This window comes from Aotus nancymaae, unplaced genomic scaffold, assembly GCF_030222135.1.
Source record: "Aotus nancymaae isolate 86718 unplaced genomic scaffold, 86718_ANA_hifiasm-v0.15.2.pri h1tg000008l, whole genome shotgun sequence".
NCBI classification, from domain to species: domain Eukaryota; kingdom Metazoa; phylum Chordata; class Mammalia; order Primates; family Aotidae; genus Aotus; species Aotus nancymaae.
The window spans coordinates 23,031,210-23,053,229 of record NW_026988419.1 but is presented as its reverse complement, the minus strand read 5'-3'; the positions used below and the strand labels follow the sequence as shown (position 1 = coordinate 23,053,229).

The following is a 22,020-nucleotide window of genomic DNA, read 5'->3' as shown; positions in this document are numbered from 1 at the left end:
CATCACTGCAGAACATTCCAAGGATAGTACTGCTCTGAAGACCAGGAATCGATGTCATTCTGTACAAGAAGTTCAGGAAGTCTGGCACTGCCTTTCAGTTTACCCTAAGAATTTCTTGGTTTTGAAATATTGATAACTAATTTATTTGAAAAAAGAAAAAAAATGCCTGTGAGAACAAAATAAAATTCTGTTGTAATAGGAATCAGTTCTGGCTTCAGCATGGACCAAGCTGTGAACTAGATTTTTCTTTCTTTCTTTTCTTTTACCCTGGGATGGGAGGGTAAATTATTTAGGGACACTTCTAAATCTGCAGTTTCCTTACTCAGCAACTTATGCCAACTAGTACTATAAATACAGCCAGCTGTTGAGAAGTAATTAATACTAAGCCTTTGAATTTCTGAGGGATCATTAGTCCTATTCATTTTGACCAATCAAGGCCCTGCTGTATCTCAAATGCCTATGGAGATGATAAAAATCTCCACAGATATATGGAGATTTATCTCAAAATACTTTTCGGTGATTTTGCATTCTACAGATTATTCCTCAATGTTTTTCATTTGTTTTACAACCAGCTTACAGTGATGTAAAAGCTTTGTGCCATAGTACTTTAGCTCTGCAAGGCATTTTTCTTGCAGTTCAAGGGCATTTAAAGACTTCTTTCATGTAATCTAGTAGGGGAAATAATGTTCAGATTTTAGATCTACAAGGTTCACTAGAGGTGCTTAACTAATATTCATTAGTTTAGAATGATATGGAGACAGGAACTTCCTAAAGGAGGGGCAGTTGGGTATTCCAATCTAAGTTCAAATACATTGTTCCCTACTTGAAACTTTAAAGGCTCATCAGTAATTATGTTTTCTTCTTTTCAGATTTATGGAAAAATAAGAAGTTTTCTGACTGAAAGTCTGAGTACCTGTCTTTCTATATGAGGTTGATAATTTCTAATATGTTCTTTTGTAACTGTTTCTCAATTTTCTGCTGAATGTTGAGCATGTGCATTTCCATTTCTTGAACAAAATCACATTTGTCTTTAGAGCCCTGTTGTTACTGTGCACAGCACTCTCCCCATGCCTGCACCGTGAACAATCCACTGAGTAGGACACCTGCCCAGCTGTCTGACTGAAGCTGAGCATTGTGGGTTGTGGCTTTCAAATACTCCAGTGCTTTTACAGGTCATTTGGGGAGGAAACTAGTCATGACTCCACACCTTTAATTTAATAATATTGCCCCAAACAAATATGTTAAAAAGAGAACAAAGAGGGCAAAGAAGCACTCTGAAGATGTGTCTTTTCTTCTTTGTTTCAGAGCTGACTGTCCAACAGGAAAAAAGATTAAAAAACAAAACAAAACCAAAAACAGGGAAACATTGTTCCCCTTTCCTTCCTGCAGTGCCCAGCAGCCCACCAACTATGAATTGGACACTGTGCTAAGTGCTGACGTTACTGGAATGAAAATGACAAACAGCCTTCTTGGTGTTGGCTGTAAAAGTCAAATCGTTTAGATATATCTTCTTTCTTTTCTACCATTTTTTTTTTCTGATCTGTATCACACTCTCATACTACTCTGGTTCACTCAATCCCACTGTGGTGTTTAACCTCTACAATTGCATTTCTCTATCTAGTGGCCATTGTGAAGTGTTCTAATGAACCCAGCATAAATCCATGCCTGTGGCTCTTTCTACTTGTCCTAACAGCTCTGGCTGGGTGGGGATATGTGCATCTAATGAAGGTGAAGTACACTTGGTCAGGGCTCAAATTAGACACTGAAATGCTGGCTCTGACAAAGAGCTACTTACAAGGAGATCAAATTGCAAAGATAAGACACCTGACCAGAGTGATGCCTTTCAAGTAAGTCTGGTGTCAGCAGTAACTAACACCCACATGTTAAATCTGCAGCTCAACAGCTATACGTTTGGTAGATCAGAGGAACAGCATCTTGAAACACAATAATGACTTGCATTCAGAGTGCAAGTTAATATTACTCTAGGGATTATGTTACATATCCTCTTATTTAAAATGTTATCTAATATTTGAAAAGAGGAAATACGTGCCAATCTTAGCCTCATTAACTTCGGGAGTCGGTTACAGAAGACTAGGTCATGTCTTTCAGAACTAAAGTCCCTAGAGTCCGGTGTATATATATTTTTTAAGTGTGAACTAATCATCATTGTCCCTAAGAATCATTATAGTTAAGAGTAGGGGAAAAAAATGAAATTAAATAAGGGCTAGCACTTTCCCTGTTTCTTAAAGACACTAGTGGAATCAGCCATCCCTTGGGTTTACTCTTCTACTACGTTATCTGCAAGGGAAGCAATCTCTTTGATTAAATGTTTATTTCTAACACAAGAACATTTTATCTGCTCATTTAATCCTTTATAATAATAATTCCTTACCAGTGTTTTATGGTTTCCATTTTATAAAGCACTTTAAAAAATGTTCTCCCCCCTAGAACCTACAGTCTACCTGGATCAAAACCAAGACCAGCTCCATGGCAGGTAGCATTATGTTCTCTGGCGAGTACCCAGAGATCTCTGGGCACCACTGGGAACCACTCAGTAGCTGACCAGTGGATTTGATCTTAATGGGCATCCAGGCTTGCCATTTTTCTACACTGTCTGCTGCTATGTGTAGAGTTATATATAACAATTCTTAATGGGGTTCCTAAATAACCAAAATGTGTCCCCTGCTACACAAGCCATGAGCATATACTATAAAGAATTTCTGTAAGTCCACTGGGAAAAGATTAAGGCTAAAAATGAACAACTCAATGCTTATTACAGGCATATCAAATACATCAAAATCATGATGCATTACGCTTCCATGCACTAAATTTTACAAAGGAGGATTTTGGTGAAAAGAACTGAGGCTGTTCATTCAAAATATCACTTATTAACAGCTGCAAGAGCTACGTAATGATTTCAAACTATGGATAATAATTCACTTGAGAAGATCTTTAAGCCTTTTCAAACACAAGCAATTAGGAGTAAAAGCTTCTGTCTTGGCCCAATTAATTTTCTATCCTGAAACCATGCTGAATATATTAATACAGGATTAGGAAGGGGAAAAACACCTTTAAAGAAGAACACTGGAGATTTTTTTTCATTTTTCAAGCTGCAAATGGCCATAGTCTTCTCAGGGTTTATTTTATGTCCAATCCTAAATAACTCTTTAAATAGTAATACTCTTGCCTGTCTAATAAGCCTTGTTTCCTTCTTACTTTCCAAATTCCTTTCATGCTTTATCAGGACTTACTCTGATTCTTATTTCTTTTAATAAAACACTTAAATCTGAAAAGTCATTAGCCATTTCTATGAAGCTTGTATGGCATGAGTATCATGTTGTCATTGTTCAAACTACTATACCTTATAGCTTATGAGTAAACCTTCTTCACTTATAAAGCGGATAGAATAAACTCAAATGTAGAGGCTGAGAGAAAACACATGCATACACACATGCTCACAGTGTAAAGTGCAGGACTCAAGAGCCAGGCTTGTTTGGGTTGAACTCGAACATTGTCACTAGCTGTATAACTTAGAATGAAGTACCCAGTCTTGCTCTGCTTAATTTTCCTCATCTGTAAAATGGGGATATGAAAAGTATTCTGGCCATAAAGGTTTTTTGTTTTTTTAAACAGAGTCTCCCTTTGTTGCTCAGGCTAGAGTGCAGTGGCACAACCTTGGCTCACTGCAACCTCCACCTCCCAGGTTCAAGCAATGTTCCTGCCTGAGCCTCCTGAGTAGCTGGAATTACAAGTGCCTGCCACCACGCCCAGCAACATAAAGGTTTTTTGGGGTTTTGATTAGTGAATTAATGCAACACACTTAAAATGGTGCCTGGCATACAACATTAGTTATTGGTGTAGTGCATGCACCCTGTCTTGTCATTCAAATGTTAATTGCAGTAACATTTTATCAACAGGAAGAGTGTTTTAATCTTTACTCCTGTCCTTCAAAAGTCAAATGATCATGAAATTACATACTGATGATCTTTATTCCCTTGGGAACCAACATTCATTCAATATATTTTATTATTAAATTATTTTTTGAACATTATAGAAGTAATTTGTTAAGTCTAAATTACGGTCTGAAAAATTGATTAATCATAATATCTCATTCCTGAATGAGCATGAGAGAGACCACAGGGATTTATGATAATAACTGCCTCATTTGACAATATGAGACAGCTGCAGGGTTTTAAAAATTCTTCCCTCCTTTCTTTCCCAGGGTCAGGGCATTTTTATCTCTGTTGTGAATAAAAAAGGTAAAAGTCAGGGATACAGCTTGTAAAATTGCACTATGACAACCCACAGGTATAAATAACATAGGTTTCAGTGGAAATGATGTTTGAATTCTATTAAAAGTTCATGTTAGGGAGGTCAATCCAAGATGGCCGAATAGATACAACTCCAGCACACAACACCCAGCGAGAGAGACGCAGAAATCCAGAGATCTCCTAGCTCCAACCAAGGTAACAGGTGCATTTCAACTGGTCTGGTCTGACAATGAGCAAAGCCCACTCGGGGCAGACCAAGGTGGGGAGGGGTGCTGCTTCACCCAGAAAGTGCATCTGACCGGCAAGTCAGAGGCTCCCCCTCTGGCACTCAGGTCCAGATACAGCGCTTCCTCCAAAGCCTCAGCAATACACGGATCAGGGAATTTTTGCCAGTCAAGCACCGGGAATTACAAGCGAGAAGTTGAATAACAATCCAGGACGGTGTCCTGGACTGGCGCACAGACCTAAACAGACGCATAAGCCCAAAAGGCAGCGGAGAAAACCTGCGGACTGGGACTGAGCTATTGCCCCCTCCTGCCGCCTGGAGAGAGAGGGAGCTGTAAGCGGGAGCAGCTGGGTGGGCCCTTACCCCAAGACTGGAGAGAGAGGAAGCTGAAAGGGGGAGATGGCCTCGTACTGCTGGGCAGGTCCCTACTCTCCCCCACAAACTCCAGAGGGCTAAAGCTCTGACTCTAGTGGGTTGCGCAGCCAGTGCCACAGTCTGGGCTGAACCCTGAATGATCCAGCCCAGTGGAGGAAGGGCACAACCCACCATTAAAGGGGTGGGACTGGGCTACATGTTTTAACAAAAAAACACAGGAAGCCTACATAGCAACAGGACAGTGTTCCTGACAATCCAGCAGTGCCTACAGGTCAGTGGAAGAGGCAGGCCTAATCTCCCAATATAAACAAAAAAGACACAGGAAGCTTCCCTAGTAACCTGAAGGAGTCCCTAGAAACCCAGTAGTGCCCCCACAGGCAGACAAGGGACCTCATCAAGCAGCTCCCTGACAACACAGCCAGGTAAACCCATAAAGATGGGAAAAAAACAGAGCAAAAAAGATGAAACCATCAAAGACCAGAACACCTCTTCTCCTTCAAGGGATCACAACTCAACAACAACACAGGATCACATCATGACTGAGGAGTGTGACGAATTGACAGAAACAGGCTTCAGAAGGTGGATAATAACAAACTTTTCTGAGCTAAAGGAACACATTCTAACTCAATGCAAAGAAATCAAAAACCTTGAAAAAAGGTTAGACGAAATGCTAACTAGAATAACCAGCTTAGAGAAGAACATAAATGACTTGATGGAGTTGAAAAACACAGCACGAGAACTACGTGAAGCAAACACAAGTTTTAATAACCGAATCCATCAAGCAGAAGAAAGAATACCAGAGATTGAAGATCAACCCAATGAAATAAAAAGAGAAGGCAAGACGAGAAAAAAGTGAAAAAATATGAACAAAGCCTCCAAGAAATACGGGATTATGTGAAAAGACCTAATCTATGCTTGATTGATGAACCTGAATATGATGGGGAGAATGAATCCAAGCTGGAAAACATGCTCCAGGATATTATCCCAGAGAACTTCCCAAGCCTAGCAAGGCAGTCCAAATTTCAAATTCAAGAAATGCAGAGAACTTCACAAAGACACTCCTCAAGAAGAGCAACCCCAAGGCACATAATTGTCAGATTCACCAGGGTTGAAATGAAGGAAAAAATGTTAAGGGCAGCCAGAGAGATAGGTCAGGTCACACACAGAGGGAAGCCAATCAGACTCACAGCAGATCTCTCAGCAGAAACCCTACTAGCCAGAAGAGAGTGGGGGCCCATATTCAACATCCTTAAAGAAAAGAACTTTCAACCCAGAATCTCATATCCAGCCAAACTAAGCTTCATAAGTGAAGAAGAAATAAAATCCTTTACAGACAAGCAATTACTGAGAGATTTTGTCACCACCAGACCTGCCCTATAAGAGCTCCTGAAAGAAATACTAAGCATGGAAAGGAACAAGTACCAGTCTCTGCAAAAGCAAACCAGTGGGCAAAGACCAAAAATGCAATGAAGAAAATGAATCAACTAATGGGAAAGAAAACCAGCCACTAAAAAAATGGCAGGATCAAATTCACACATAAGAGTATTAACATTGAATGTAAATGGCCTAAACACCCCAATCAAAAGATACAGACTGGCAAACTGGATAAAAAGTCAAAACCCATCAGTGTGCTATATTCAGGAAAACCATCTCACATGCAAAGACACACATAGACTCAAAATAAAGGGATGGAAGAACATTTACCAAGCAAATGGAGAACAAAAAAAAGCAGGGGTTGCAATCCTAGTCTCTGATAAAATGGACTTCAAACCAACAAAGATTAAAAGAGACAAAGAAGGACACTACATAATCATAAAAGGATCAATCCAAAAAGAAGAGCTAACTATCCTAAATATATACACACCCAACACGGGAGCACCCAGATACATAAAGCAAGTTCTTAATGACCTAAAACGAGATTTAGACTCCCACACAATAATAGTGGGAGACTTCAACACTCCACTGTCAATATTAGACAGATCAATGAGACAGAAAATTAACAAGGATATCCAGGACTTGAATGCAGAGCTGGACCAAGCGGATCTAATAGACATATACAGAACGCTCCATCCCAAATCCATAGAATATACATTTTTCTCAGCACCACACTGCACTTACTCTAAAATTGACTACATCATTGGAAGCAAATCACTCCTCAGCAAATGCAAAAGAACAGAAATCATAACAATCTATCAGACCACAGCACAATCAGACTAGATACTCAGGATTAAGAAACACACTCAAACCCGCACAACCACTTGGAAACTGAACAACTTGCTTCTGAGTGTCAACTGGATAAACAATGAAATGAGGGCAGAAATAAAGATGTTCTTCGAAACCAATCAGAATGAAGACACAACTTACCAGAATCTCTGGGACATCTTTAAAGCAGTGTTGAAAGGGAAATTTATAGCAATAAATGCCCACATGAGAAACAAGGAAAGATCTAAAATTGACACCCTATCATCAAAATTGAAAGAGCTAGAGGAGGAAGATCAAAAAAACTCAAAAGTTAGCAGAAGACAAGAAATAACTAAGATCAGAGCTGAACTGAAGGAGATAGAGACACAAAAAACCCTTCAAAAAGTCAATATATCCAAGAGCTGATTTTTTGAAAAGATCAACACAATAGACAGACCGCTAGTCAGATTAATAAAAAAGAAAAGGGAGAAGAATCAAACAGATGCAATAAAAAACAATAAAGGGGATATCACTACTGATCTCACAGAAATACAAACTACCATCAGAGATTACTACAAACAGCTCTACTCACATAAACCAGTAAACCAGGAAGAAATGGATAAATTCCTAGACACTTGTACTCTACCAAGAGTAAACCAGGAGGAAGTTGAAACCCTGAATAGACCAATAACAAGGGCTGAAGTAGAGGCAGCAATCAAGAGCCTACCAATCAAAAAAAGTCCAGGTCCAGACGGGTTTACAGCCGAATTCTACCAGATGTACAAAGAGGAGCTGGTTCTACTCCTTCTGAAACTGTATCAAACAATACAAAAGGAGGGACTCCTCCCTAACTCATTTTATGAGACCAACATCATCCTGATGCCAAAACCAGGCAGAGACTCCACTAAAAAAGAAAACTTCAGGCCAATATCCATGATGAACATAGATGCAAAAATCTTCAATAAAATACTGGCAAACAGACTGCAACAGCACATCAAAAAGCTTATCCATCATAATCAAGGAGGCTTCATCCTGGGGATGCAAGGCTGGTTCAACATACGCAAATCCGTAAATGTAATCCATCACATAAACGGAACCAAAGACAAAAACCACATGATTATCTCAATAGATGCAGAGAAGGCCTTCAACAAAATTCATCAGCCCTTCATGCTAAAAACTCTCAATAAACTGATGTGAGCTACTGATGTAACAAACCTACAGCCAATATCATACTGAACGGGCAAAAGCTGGAAGAATTCCTTTTGAAATCTGGCACTAGACAAGGATGCCCTCTCTTACCACTCCTATTTAATATAGTATTGGAAGTTCTAGCCAAAGCAATCAGGCAAGAAAAAGAAATAAAGGGTATTCAATTAGGAAAGGAGGAAGTCAAACTGTCTCTATTTGCAGACGACATGACTGTATATCTAGAAGACCCCATCACCTCAGCCCAAAAATCTTCTCAAACTGATAAGCAACTTCAGCAAAGTTTCAGGATACAAAATCAATGTGCAGAAATCACAAGCATTCCTATATACCAATAACAGACAAACAGCCAAATCAAGAGCGAACTACCATTCACAATTGCTACAAAGAGAATAAAATACTTAGGAATACAACTAACAAAGGATGTAAAGGACTTCTTCAAGGAGAACTACAAACCACTGCTCAATGAAATAAGACACAAACAGATGGAAAAACGTTCCATGCTCATGGTTAGGAAGAATTAATATCATGAAAATGGCCATACTGCCCAAAGTAATCTATAGATTCAACACTATACCCATCAAGCTACCAATGACCTTCTTCACAGAACTGGAAAAAACCACTTTAAACTTCATATGGAATCACAAGAGAGCCTGCATAGCCAAGACAATCCTAAGCAAAAAGAACAAAGCCGGAGGCATCACACTGCTGGACTTCAAACTATACAAGGCTATAGTAATCAAAACAGCATGGTACTGGTACCAAAACAGAGACATAGAACAATGGAACAAACAGAGGCCCCAGAAGAAACACCAGACATCTACAACCATCTGATCTTTGACAAACCCAGCAAAAACAAGTAATGTGGAAAGGACTCCATGTTTAATAAATGATGTTGGGAAAACTGGCTAGCAATGTGCGGAAAGCAGAAACTGGACCCCCTACCTGTCACCTTACACTAAAATTAACTCCAGATGGATAAAAGATTTAGACATAAAACCTAACACCATAAAAACCCTAGAAGAAAAACGTAGGCACAACCATCCAGGACATAGGCATAGGCAAAGACTTCATGACTAAAACACCGAAAGCAATGGCAATAAAAGCTAAGATAGACAGATGGGATCTAACTAAAATTCAGAGCTTCTGTACAGGAAAAGAACCATCATTAGAGTGAATTGGCAAACAACAGAATGGTAAAAAATTTTTGCAATCTACCCATCTGACAAAGGGCTAATAACCAGAATCTACAAAGAACTAAAACAGATATACAAAAAAAAAAACAAAAAAAACAAACAAACAACCCTATTCAAAAGTGGGTGAAGGATATGAACAGACGCTTTACAAAAGAAGACATACATGAGGCCAACAAACATATGAAAAAATGCTCCTCATCACTGGCCATTAGAGAAATGCATCTCAAAACCACACTGAGATATCATCTCACGCCAGTTAGAATAGCGATCATTAAAAAATCTGGAAACAACAGATGCTGGAGAGGATGCAGTGAAATAGGAACACTCTTACACAGTTGGTGGGAGTGTAAATTAGTTCAACCACTGTGGAAGACAGTGTGGCAATTTCTCAAGGATCTAGAAATAGAAATTCCATTTGACCCAGCAATCCCATTACTAGGTATAAATTGTTCTACTATAAAGACACATGCACACGTATGTTGACTGCAGCCCTATGTACAATAGCAAAGACCTGGAACCAACCCAAATGCCCATCAATGATAGACTGGACAAAGAAAATGTGGTACATATACGCCATGGAATACTATGCAGCCATAAAAAACAATGAGTTCGTGTTCTTTGTAGGGACTTGGATGAATCCGGAAACCATCATTCTCAGCAAAGTGACACAAGAACAGAAAGCCAAACACCACATGTTCTCACTCATAGGTGAGTGTTGAACAATGAGAACACGTAGACTCAGGAAGAGGAGCATCACACGCTGGGAGCAGTTGTGAGGGGGTAGGGGAGAGACAGCGGGGTATGGGGAAGGAGAACATGGGGAGAAATGCCAGATATAGTATGCACCTAAAGTTAAATAAATAAATTAAAAAAAAATCATGTTAAACAATCTGTTCACTATTATACCCTCTGCTTCCACTTTAAAAGCTAAGATAATTTCAGTTGTAAAAGTTTGTGAAGTAAGTGTTAAGTACTTTCTTAAGCAATTATTTGCTTCTTTTACATTTCTATTTAAAAACCTGTACATATCACCCTTACCAACAAAGCATTTTGTAAATACGAACTATTTGGAATAATCCTATTCTGAATCCTAATCTAATCTGAACCAGTATTATCAGACCATCCACATACTAATGCAGAATGAAACAACAAAATGAAATTGTAAAAATCATTTTACTAAGCATATATAACACTCAGAAGTACTTTAGCAGAAATTCTAATAAGTACCCTCTGACTCTTAGTCTTTTGTTGAAAAGATAGATGGGGAAAAAAATTAAAGGAGTCTAGTTTTTCAGTTGCAAGTGCAGTGGGCTCTTAAACATGAGTTTGAACTGCACAGGTCTACTTATACACAGATTTTAATAAATATATTGGGAACGTTTTTGGAGATTTGTTGACAATTTGACAAAACTTGCAGATGAACTGTATAGCCCAGAAATATCAAAAAATTAAGAAAAAGGTATGTTATGAATGTACAAAATATATGTAGATACTAGTCTATTTATCACTAGGATAAAATATACAGACATCTATTATAAAAAGTTAAAATTTATCAAAACATGCATACAGACTGTACATGGCACCATCTGCAGTCAAGAGAAATGTAAACAAACGTAAAGATGAAGTATTAAATAACTTCATAAATTAGTGTATACTGTAGTACAGCAATAATTTCTTAGCCACTTCCTTTTGCTACTGATGTGAGCTTAAGTGTTGCTCCACTTAAAACAACATGTGATGCAAATTATTTCTGCTTAATTATCTCTGTCTCTCCACTAAATTACATATCACAGTAAAAAGTGTTCTCTTGTGGTTCTTGCATACTTTTAATTGTGTTTAGTGCAATATTGTAAACCTTGAATAACACCATGGGACACATACAAAGTGCCACTACTAATGCTGAAAGTGCTTCCAAGAAGCAGAGAAAAGTCATGACATTACATGAAACACCTAAACTGCTTGATAAAATGTAACCATAGATTGAGGTCTGCAGCTGCAGTTGCCTGCCATTTTAAGATAAATGAATCCAGCATAAGGACCATTGTAAAGAATGAAAAGGAAATTCATGAAGCCATCACTGCAGCTACACCAGCATGCACACAAAACCCTTGCACTTTTAGTGAAACTGCAGTACATATTGAAAATGTAGCCTTTATGTGGGTGCAGGACTCCAATATGATTCAAGAAAATGCAAAGTCAAAATACGGCAACTAAAAGCAAAACAAATCTAAAGCTGGATAATTTAATGCCAGCAAGGTTGGTTTGATAATTATAGAAAGAGGTTTGTTTGGCTTAAAAAAAAAAAAAAAAGTCAAGATAACAGAAGCAGCAGCTTCTGAAAACCAAGAGGCAGCAGACAAGTTCCCAGGTACCAGGAAGAAAAATTGAGAAAGGATATCTGCCTGAAAAAATGTGTACTCTATTCTGAGTGGGGGGGAAAGCCACAAAGGACATGCATTAGTAAGGAAGAGAAGTTAGCACCAGGATTTAAGGCAGAAAGGGATAGGCAAACTCTACTGTTTTATGCAAATACAGTAGAGTTTATGATCAGGACTACCCTTATTTATAAAGCTGCCAACCCCAGAGTCATGAAAAGATGAGGACCAGCTGCCAGTCTTTTGGTTGTATAGGAAGGCTTGGACAACAAGAACCTTTTTTATGGTTTGGTTCCACCAATGCTTTGTCCTTGATGTAGGGAAATATCTTGCCAGTAGGGACTGCCGTTTAAAGTTTCTTCAATAGTGCACAATGCCCCTAGCTACCCAGAACCGAAGAATTCAACACTGAAGGCATCAAAGTGGTTTACTTGCCCCAAACACGTCTCTAATTCAGCCTCTACATCAGAGGTCATAAGGACTTCTCAGGCTCATTATAAATAGTACTTTATGGAACAGATTGTCAATGCTATGGAGTACCCTGTGGAGACAAAAGTGACTCCATCTTGGAAGCTAATCCTGTACGCTGACTTCTGATTAGCCCCAGCCCCGTGAATGCCTCCTGGTTTTTACTTTATTTACTGTCCCTAGCATAAGAAAAAGGAACCTTGGTGCTATTACACAAATTATAGGCTATGACACACATAGTATTCTTGCCTGTTTTGGAGGGTTGCCTTTCCCTATGGTAGGTAAGCCCTGGGTCTCTGGAGTAACAGTGTTGAGATCTTCCAGTCTTGCCACTGCCCAAGACCATGCTGTCTGAGTTCTCCAATAAAGCAGCCTTTACTAACAAACTGGATTTTCTGCTTCCTTCTTTGGTTTTTCAGCTCCTTGAGCATTTGGCGATCACTGTGCATATGTGACCCTTTCACAGAACAATCCGGATGGAGAGAATGTCATGAAAGTCTTGAAGAATTACACCACTGCAATGCCATCATTGATACAGTAAAGCCACAAAACCCATCAAGGCTGAAACAACAAGTTCCTGCTGGAGAAAACCGGGTCCAGATATTGTGCATGACTTCACAGGCACCAATCCAGGAGATCATGTAAGAGATTATGGATATAGCAAAAAAAGTGGGGGATGGGGATGAAGGATTTCAAGATATGATTCTTGGAGAAATTCAAGAGCTAACAGACACCACACCAGAGGAATTAATAGAAAGTGACTTGATGAAGGTGAGTTCTTGCAAACTAGTGCTAGAGGATGAGGAAGATATAGAAGCAGCAGTGCCAGAAAACGAATTGACATTAGTCTGGCAAAAGGGTTTGACTATTCAATACTGCTTTTGACCTCTTTTCTGACACGTATTCATATGTTCTATGGGCACTGACACCAAAGCATATGGTGGAAGAACTGGCAATGTACAGAGATATTTTTAGAGAAATGAAAAAGCAAAAATATCAGACAGAAATTACGATGTATTTCTGCAAAGTGACAAGTGTTCCTGCCTCTCTTGCCTTTCTTTCCACCTACCTTCACTTCTTCTGCCTCTGCCACCCCTGAAAGCAAGACCAACCCTTTCTTTTCCTCCTCTTCCTCAGCCTACTCAACATGAAGAAAATGAGGACAAAGACCTTTATAATGATCCACTTCCACTCAATGAATAAATATATTTTCCCTTCCTTATGATTTTTCTTAATAACATTTTCTTTTTTCTACCTTTATTGTAAATATATAGTACATATTAAATGTAGCACAAAAAATAGATGTTAATCAACTATATATGTTATCAGTAAGACTCCTCAACAGCAAGCTATTAGTAGTTAAGTTTTGGGGGCAAGAGAAATGTTATACATCAATTTTTGACTTTGTCAGGGGCCTGTGCCCTTAAATCGCACATTGTTCAAGAGTCAACTTTATACATATAACACTAAACACACGAGTGTGTCATCTCTTAACTAGAACCCTTTCACTTTCAATCAACTAAGCAACTGAGACAAATCTAGACATACCATGAATGAGGTATTAAGAAGTTGGGCAGCCCAGTTTTGTAGCTTTCTTTAGAGTCATGAAGTAGAAATAAAGACATACAATTATGGGGTTTAGTAGGAATTGATGCATGGTACAAATTAGGAACTTTATAATTCTGCAACAGAAAATAAGTGTTTAGGAGAAAGCAGAAAAGAACGGCAAATAACTGTTTAATAAAACTACAAAAATTGTAATGTTTTACAGTATTAAGTTTAGAATCAATTGTAGTCCCTTCTAGACTTAAGTTACACTTAGCTCTAAGAAAATTATTTATGATTTGGCATTCCTATAATACTTCCTTTCTGTGGCAAGCTTTATGCAAAGACTATTACTTATTGAATTTAAAAAAAATTAAAAGAGTAAAGGTGTTGCGAATCAAAATCCAAATCAATCTCCTTGGAAACGAACAGACAAAATATTGCTTGGCAAATTTCAAAATATTTTATAGACACTGGTAAATTTATCCTTAGAAAATCTCCCCCAAAGTGAACAGATCTTTTAGCAGACATAAAAATTGAGGCTCCCTGTGCAAAACACAGGAGTCAACAAAAAAATCATTTTTCTTGTTATATAGAAGTTATAGCAGAGATTACTTGGTCTTATCCCAAAGTTCACTTCCTCTATTAGCAGAACCCGAGCTAAAAGACTGCATTTACCATCCTTCCTTGCTAATAGGAGTGACTATGTGACTATGTTCTAGCCAAAGCAAAGTAAGCACAACTGAAATGTTGACTAGGACTTCCAGGAAGGGTTTTTTTAAGAGAGAGAATGCATTAATGCATTCTTCTTTGACTCTTCTTCCAGCAGCCTGAAAAGCTGATGTAATGACTGGATCTTCAGCAGCCATCTTGAGCAAGAGGTAGAAGCTAGAGGCTGAAGAATGATGGTGCAGAAAGAAAGGAGCTTGGGTTCCAATTAACATCCTGAAGCTACAATATCAGGCCTGGACTGACTAACACTTTCTGGCCTTCTTTTACAAGAGAAAAGTGCACTATATTATTTAAACCACCATACTTTTCTTTTTTGGGGTATAGACAGCTGAACCTAATCCTGTCCCAAATCCTAATCCTATCTAACCAGTGTTAGCTATCAGCCCATACTTATACTGGGGAATGACATTTAACAAAATAACATGTTAAAGGTCTAACTAATTGTAATAACCATGCAATTTTCTCATGCTGAACAAAGTTAAATAAATATAATGCGTGTTTCCTAAAGAGTATCATTTTTTGAAAGAGAACATGGGGCACAAAGTAACATAAAAATCTACACATAATTATACAAACATTGCTTTGACATATAACACCAAATATTTTTATTGTGTTTGTGAATGCATTTCTTTGTAATAAAATTGCAGTTAGCAATAAATGATAATTGGTAAGCTATAACATAATAGGAGGTGAAGGTATTAACACCATGATTTTATGGGGTTGAATTAGTTTTAGTTCCTTATACAACTCAGTTTTATGTTATTCAGATTGAACACTGGCACAGGGCAGCATTTTACTTATCAAAACACTGGAGGAGACAGTCTATTTTATGTGGGAATAATGGCTTTTCAACAGTGTTTGATTAGAAGACATTAGGAGCTTTGCCTTGAAAACCATTAGCAAATTTATCTAGAAGATTTTACTCCACATCCTCAAACAACCAGCCACTAAAGACATCGTAAAGTGCTTAGTATGCCAATTTGCCTCAGATGCTTGCCATATAAGCTGCTTTCAGGAGCCAGCAATGAGTTTCATAGATACCTGACGATAAAAGGTTGAAGGATATTGGCATTCAAAGGAGATGAAGCCAGAAACTCCATCAGCCAAAAAAATTAAACAAACTTACATCTTACTTTGGAGTGAAATTTCTTTGCTATTTCCAAAGTTTTTAACTTTTGGTTTCTCAACTAGCCCTAGCAATATAAGTGTCTGACTAATGACTCTTCCCAGCATTGTCAAACTTAATTCAAACTTGAAATCAATCCCCGTATTTTCCCCCTAAAGCAAAGTATCTAACAATAATGAGTTCACCTGAATGGCCAATTTAAAAGTTTAAGTCATTCTTTTGTAATCAGTGCTAGAATTAACTAACAATCTGTTTTTTTTTCCAGAAATAACAAAATAATAGAAACTCCATACACATTAGAAAAACATCTATAAGTTTGAGCCTTATATATTACTACAATGTGGCAATCAAGAGGAAAACTCAAGACGATTGTGCACTGTGCTTGTCCTGTTTTGTTCAAACTGATATTTTTTAATAAATAGTAACGTTCAACATTCATTGATGAAATTATCTATCAACCACATCACACCTGGAACACAGTAGCTAATAAATGACAGCTGTTATACCTTCCTTCTTGAAAGAAAATCCTTTTATTTCATTCTTGTGTTAAGCTTCTATAATCCATAAAAATCATAATAAAAGGGATGGTCCAACATTATCTAGCCCAGTCTTATTTTTACAAAATATTGACTTTAAAAGTCTCTGAGACTGTAATTTTACTGATTTAATCTGCCTTCCTTATCCTTGTTAAAAAAATAGAATCACTTGTCATTATCTGAAATGCTTGGAACAAGTGTTTTGGATTTCAAATTTTGAAATATTTGCCTTATATTTACCAATTGAGCATCCAAAATGTGAACATCTGAAATCCTAAATGCTCAATGAACATTTCCTTTGAGTGTCACATCACAGCTCAAAAAGCTTCAAATTTTGGAGCATTTTGGATTTCAGACGTTCAGATTTGGGATGCTCAACCTGTACTAAAGAGGATGGCTAAAAGACTGCTATTATTAACAATAAATTTCTCTTACAAAGAAGCTTTCAAACTGCAGTCCATAGACGAACATCTGTAACAGGACCACTGAGGCTTATAAAAGGCAAATTCCTAGGTTCTGTTCAAGTTTTCCAGAATCAGAATCTCTGCTATGAAGCCATTTTTATGATAAATTCCACTGTCTTAAAATCAAATTCAAATTCCTTGAATTGCAAGCTTATTCCTCCTTGCCCACTCTTTAAAGGGAATGGGAAACAGAGTTTCTAGACTATGCTTTCTTCAAGATTATACAGCTGTCTTTTTGTTTTTCTACAATTTGGTAAATTAATTGCAGTTCTTCAACTTTTTTTCTTTGATTTTTCTCTTTCTCACCTTTTTTGATATCAATGCACTGTTTCTTCCTAAACCTCCTCCAACCTCTCAATGATTGAGACTGGAAATACAGCAAATGCAAACCAACCAGCAATGACTATATAGGAGGATTTGTTCATGGAATGAATATGTAACCCTGTATTCCTGTTAAGGGTTAACTTTTAAAAATGATGCTTCTGGACATGTTTTATTCCTGAGATCAACCCTCATTACCTCTCCTTCAGGCACTGTATTTTGAAACTCTTTCCAATTCTTCAGACTGAAATTACATCTCCAAATTAATTATGTAATATTGAAAATCAATTTTTCTCCTCACAAGTATAGCAGCCATCCAAATGTCAGCCATGAATTACAGGAATATGCTTACCATGCCCTAAATTCAGGACACTATTAAAAACCCAGAAAATACTGTGGTTGGGTTGAGAGCACAGCACTCTCCCAGAAGCAATTACTCATATGCAGATACAGGAAGCATTTAAGGGTGTACCATTCAGACAGACAGCTCTTGGAAAAATGCTCTGGCTCTTATGCATAATGCTTACGCCAGCTCACAGTCAGCACTTCATACCTGCCCAGCCAGTGTAACCGGTGCCGTCCCGAGGGTCTGCTGATTTCAGGCCTCTCTCCATTTGCTGAAGAAGCTCCCGAATTTTATTGGTCAAGCGTTGTGAGAACTCAGGAGTTAGCTAGATATTAAAGGAAAACAAATATCAAAATAATGTGGATCACCCAGTTTGCTGAACTATAAGCTATCAAAGACAGGAAGGTATTTCTTTTCCACTTAGGATATACTTTTCTACCTGGGAGACAGGACAATTTATTAACTATTCTTAAACAACAACAATATCATGTTAACAGATTTTATAAAATACTGTTGAAAGTTATGTTTTACATAAAATTTTTAGTTAAATACTGAAACAGAATGCCAAAGATAAACTAGCTCACAGTAATTTTCCACCTAAAAGTAACTGCCTATTATTTAAACCAATATTTATTATAATAATAAAGTCATTTTATTAAATTAAGCACAAATCAGATGTTGGCTGCTTTCAAGCTACTAGATTTTTAGTATTCAAGCTGCAGCAAGGTAAATTACCTAAAGAAACATCTAATTGCTCTTGTTATTTAAAAAACAAAAATGATTATTTAAAAAAATGAAGTAGCATAAGCAAGGCAAAACAAATTCATGTATATTAAGAGCCTCAAGCAGAATAGAAAGAATATCAAACTTAGCATCAAAAACCCATGTCCAGCACAGTGTCTGGCAGAGAATCGGGACTTCACAAAGTTTTTCAATGAATGAATCTGTCTACATCCTTACCCGCTATTAGCTGAATGATCTTGCTCAACTCATAACTTCTTTATGTTTCAATTACCTACATGAAGTCAGGATAATAACACCAGCCCCACCAATTTCAAAAGGTACTTTGAGGATTAAATGAGATAGTGTACCACAAGTCTTTCTTATTCAGGGATGTAAATGTTAACATTTTTACTAATTCTTGAGCAGATCAAGGGTCTAGGGCAAGTAATAGTTTAGCTAAGGATTGAAAGTCCACTAAAGCTGGGGCTCTGGGGTTAGTAACACCTATATGAAGGCCCACAGATGCTGTGCAAACAGCGAGGCTCACAAAATCATTATGTTATTCTTCCTAAAGGTAACTGAAAAATAATTTTAAACTTCTGCATATACTGAATCAGTGTCTTAAAAAAAGTCACTTTAATGCATCCCTCAATAATTTTAAGAACTTGCTGTGATTCTAAGACTTGAATTTCACAAAGCAATAAAATTTTGGAACAATCTGGGAAAATGTTACAAGGGTATATAAACCTTTTATTTTCCCATGTGAGGATCATAGAAATAAACCTAACCACTCACATCAGAATCTCATTTTTTAAAATGGGATAAAATCTTAAGACTGAAAACAGCAAGAAGGCAGTATCAGAATTAACAACAACAGTTTAAAAATACATTAAGATTCACTGCGGAGGAGTATCCTTGATAAGGCAAATCAGACTTTTGACCACATTTGAATTATTTAATCTAAAGCACCCCTATGATCTCTTATTTCACACTCTTTAGAAGAAACTACATTGTCTGACACATATATTCCCATTATTTAACAGTTTTTGCAAAGAGTTAAGATTTCAACCAGACTTAAAAATGCATTTAGTAGGATAAAATATACTTCAATGTTAACATAAAAGGTCTATAAACCTCAACTAAATAGAAGAGTGCATCTACATTGAGAACACATCATTTACTGTATAAAGATCATATATAATTTATCATCTTGCCTGGCATTCAAGAGATCAAGAATACTGAGAATATCTCAGCCTCATGAAGGGAAGTTACTTCCTGTCTGGCACATTCTACATTTAATAAGGGTGACCTCTGTGAGAATATAGATTGCTTGTGGCAGACCACCAAATTATTCAAACTCTAGCAATAATTTCAAGTCTCTAAAAGTCCTTTTTTTTTTTTTTCTGACAGATGCCAGAAAACAGACCAGTTCCTTATTGAAATCTTGTGTTAACAAATTAAGGAGGACAGATCTCCAGGGTTTGATCCTGTGTTCAACGTTACACAATTTTAGAATTAGTATGCTACATTTTTTTCTAGGAACTGTCCAAAAGCTACATTAGGCAATAAATTACATTATTACTCTCAGGTCAGGGTTTAAATTTGTGAATTTTTCCCCTTAGAAATAAAGAGTTAAATTCATAAAAAGCATTTACTTTAAAGGCAGCCTAAATAGCCACATTTTATTGAAGGTTTCTGTCATTAGGACACATCCTCAAGTGTCTTCTTTGCCAAGTCAGCATGAAGCAGCAAGTCCTCCTCCAGCAAGACAAGACATATACTTCGGCTTGAGAATCTGCACAGCTAGGCAGAATGCAGGCCCAAATGGCCAAATGGAATCCATCTGACCTGAAGATAGTTATAAAAAGCTTTGTTTGGGCAGCTTAATACTAGTCTTACAATAATCAGATTGACTCAAACTCCATATACATTTTGGTAGCCTTCTATCCTGCACCTCTTCATCTCTTTCATCCCTCCTACCTGCATTACTGACCCAAGTTAATCTATAACATGACAAGTGTTTTAAGGAAAAAAACACAGAATCATCAGCACCACAGATTAACTTGACAGGTATGAAATCTGTAAGGCCATTATATCACATAAAATGCCTTTTGTGTATGGCTGACAAGTTTCAAAGAAATAAACTAGTAAAATATTTAAAGCGTGTGCCCTGTTTCCAACTTAACTCATTCTCAAAACTAAGCTTTATTTTTTTTAATTTTTAGAGACAAAGTCTCTGTCATCCAGGTTGGAGTGCAGTGGCGCAATCATAGCTCACTATGACCTCGAATCTTCTGGACTCCAGCAATTTTCCTGTCTCAGCCTCCCAAGTGGCTGGGATTACAAGCTTTCCACCACACCTGACTAATTTTTAAAAAATTTTTAGTAGAGACAAGGTCCTGCTATGTTGCACAGGCTGGTCTCAAACTACTGGTGTCAAGCAATTCTCCTGCCTTAACTTCTCAAAGTGTCAGGGTTAATGGTGTGAGCCACTGCACCCAGCCAAAACTAGGTATTCTTAAAAATATCCGTATTCCCTCTTAACAATTATGTTCACCCAGAGAGGCATGAAGAAACACAGGCCCCTAGTATCTCACATCTAGGTTCTTTTATGCACAGTGATTTGTAACATGCTAACCAGTTTAATGTACAAGTTTTTTTTTCTTTCCAGCTGTGTGTATGTCCTGTGGAGTGACACTGGTACAAAGAACTTCGGGTTTCTTATGTCCCCAAATTATCTTAGCACTAACCACTTAAAGATGTCCTTGCCACCCACCAGTTTGCCCTCATCATTACCTTGACCACACTTGAGTATAATTATAAAGGAATAACACGGCACCGGTGAATACCGTTAGGATTCCTTTATCTCTTTTAAGAAGCAAACCAAAACACATAAAAAATGCGAATTACATAGTAAACTACGTATTTGCCAATTTTTAAAATTTATACTATCAATGATTGAGCTTATTTCAATTAATAATAACTGACATATTCAATATTATGTTAGAGCTCAAATTGTACATATTAACATGTATTTTCAAGTAATTTACATATTTATCGTCGAATCATATATTTTTTAAAGGGGGGATGCTCAACTTTTTCTTTTAGGGAAAAATGAGCTCCTTTCCGAACACTGTGGGTAGAGGCAGGGATGCAGGCAGACATATCCCAAACTCACCCTCCCGGCAGCATCAAAGTAGCCTTCAGCCAGGGATTTGTTATAATCGGCGTAAGGATTCGGAAAGGCCCTTTGAGCCATGACGCCGGAAGCGAGCCTGCAGAACAGGGGAAAAAAAGAAACTAGGTTGAGAAAGGGGCCTTGGCCGAGTTGCGAGGGCGGCGGTCGGCGCCCAGGTATCCCCTTTCCTCCAGCTCCGGGGCCTTCGAGCGGTCTCGGCGGTCCGAGTGGACCTCGGGCCCACTGCGGCCCAGCTGCTAGGGCGTGGCGCCTTCGCGAAAAGGCTGCCAGGGCCCTTAACCCACCCGAATGAAAAGGACCCGTTTTGCAACCCCGTTCCCACGCCCGCGATTTGAAGCAAGGGCGCTTCCCGCGTCCTGAAGCCCTTGTCGGCCCAGGCCTCTCACCCTGCAGCCTCGGACAATAACAGAAGCGGCTCTTTCACCGCCTACTTCCTGCCAGCAAGACCAATCAGAGCCTTCGCCGCTCCCGAGACCCGCTCCCTTCTCGCACAGTTTGTTAAAGAGACAGGAGTGTAATTTCTAAAGGATAACACAGGGTATTTTAATTCCTGGGTGTCAGAAGTGAGGCCCTACAATAACGTTGAGATGTGACCAATATTTCCTACCCTTCTTTTCTTTAATTTTTCTTATTATGAAGAAGTCAAATTTAAGTCCAGGGTCATAAGAAGTAGACTTTTTTTTTAAATCTGGAGAAGAAAAAGACTGCTTTTAGATTTGAACATGTTGGT

At 37.9% G+C, this 22,020-nt stretch overlaps 1 protein-coding gene across 2 annotated transcripts in view; it reads right to left on the bottom strand.

The window, feature by feature from the left end:
• LANCL1 (LanC like glutathione S-transferase 1) overlaps positions 1–21,759 on the bottom strand; it is a 44,704-nt gene extending 22,945 nt beyond the window's left edge. The window contains exons 1-3 of one of the 2 annotated variants that reach the window (XM_064373039.1): positions 21,677–21,759; positions 21,270–21,366; positions 17,576–17,693 (exon numbers count right to left, since the gene is read on the bottom strand). In XM_064373039.1, coding sequence (XP_064229109.1) covers positions 17,576–17,693; positions 21,270–21,350 — 199 coding nt within the window. In that variant the 5' untranslated portion in view covers positions 21,351–21,366; positions 21,677–21,759. Of the gene's footprint in view, positions 1–17,575; positions 17,694–21,269; positions 21,367–21,574 lie in introns of both variants that reach the window. The other variant, XM_021667024.2, reaches the window with a different exon arrangement.
• Positions 21,760–22,020: the final 261 nt, after the last annotated feature.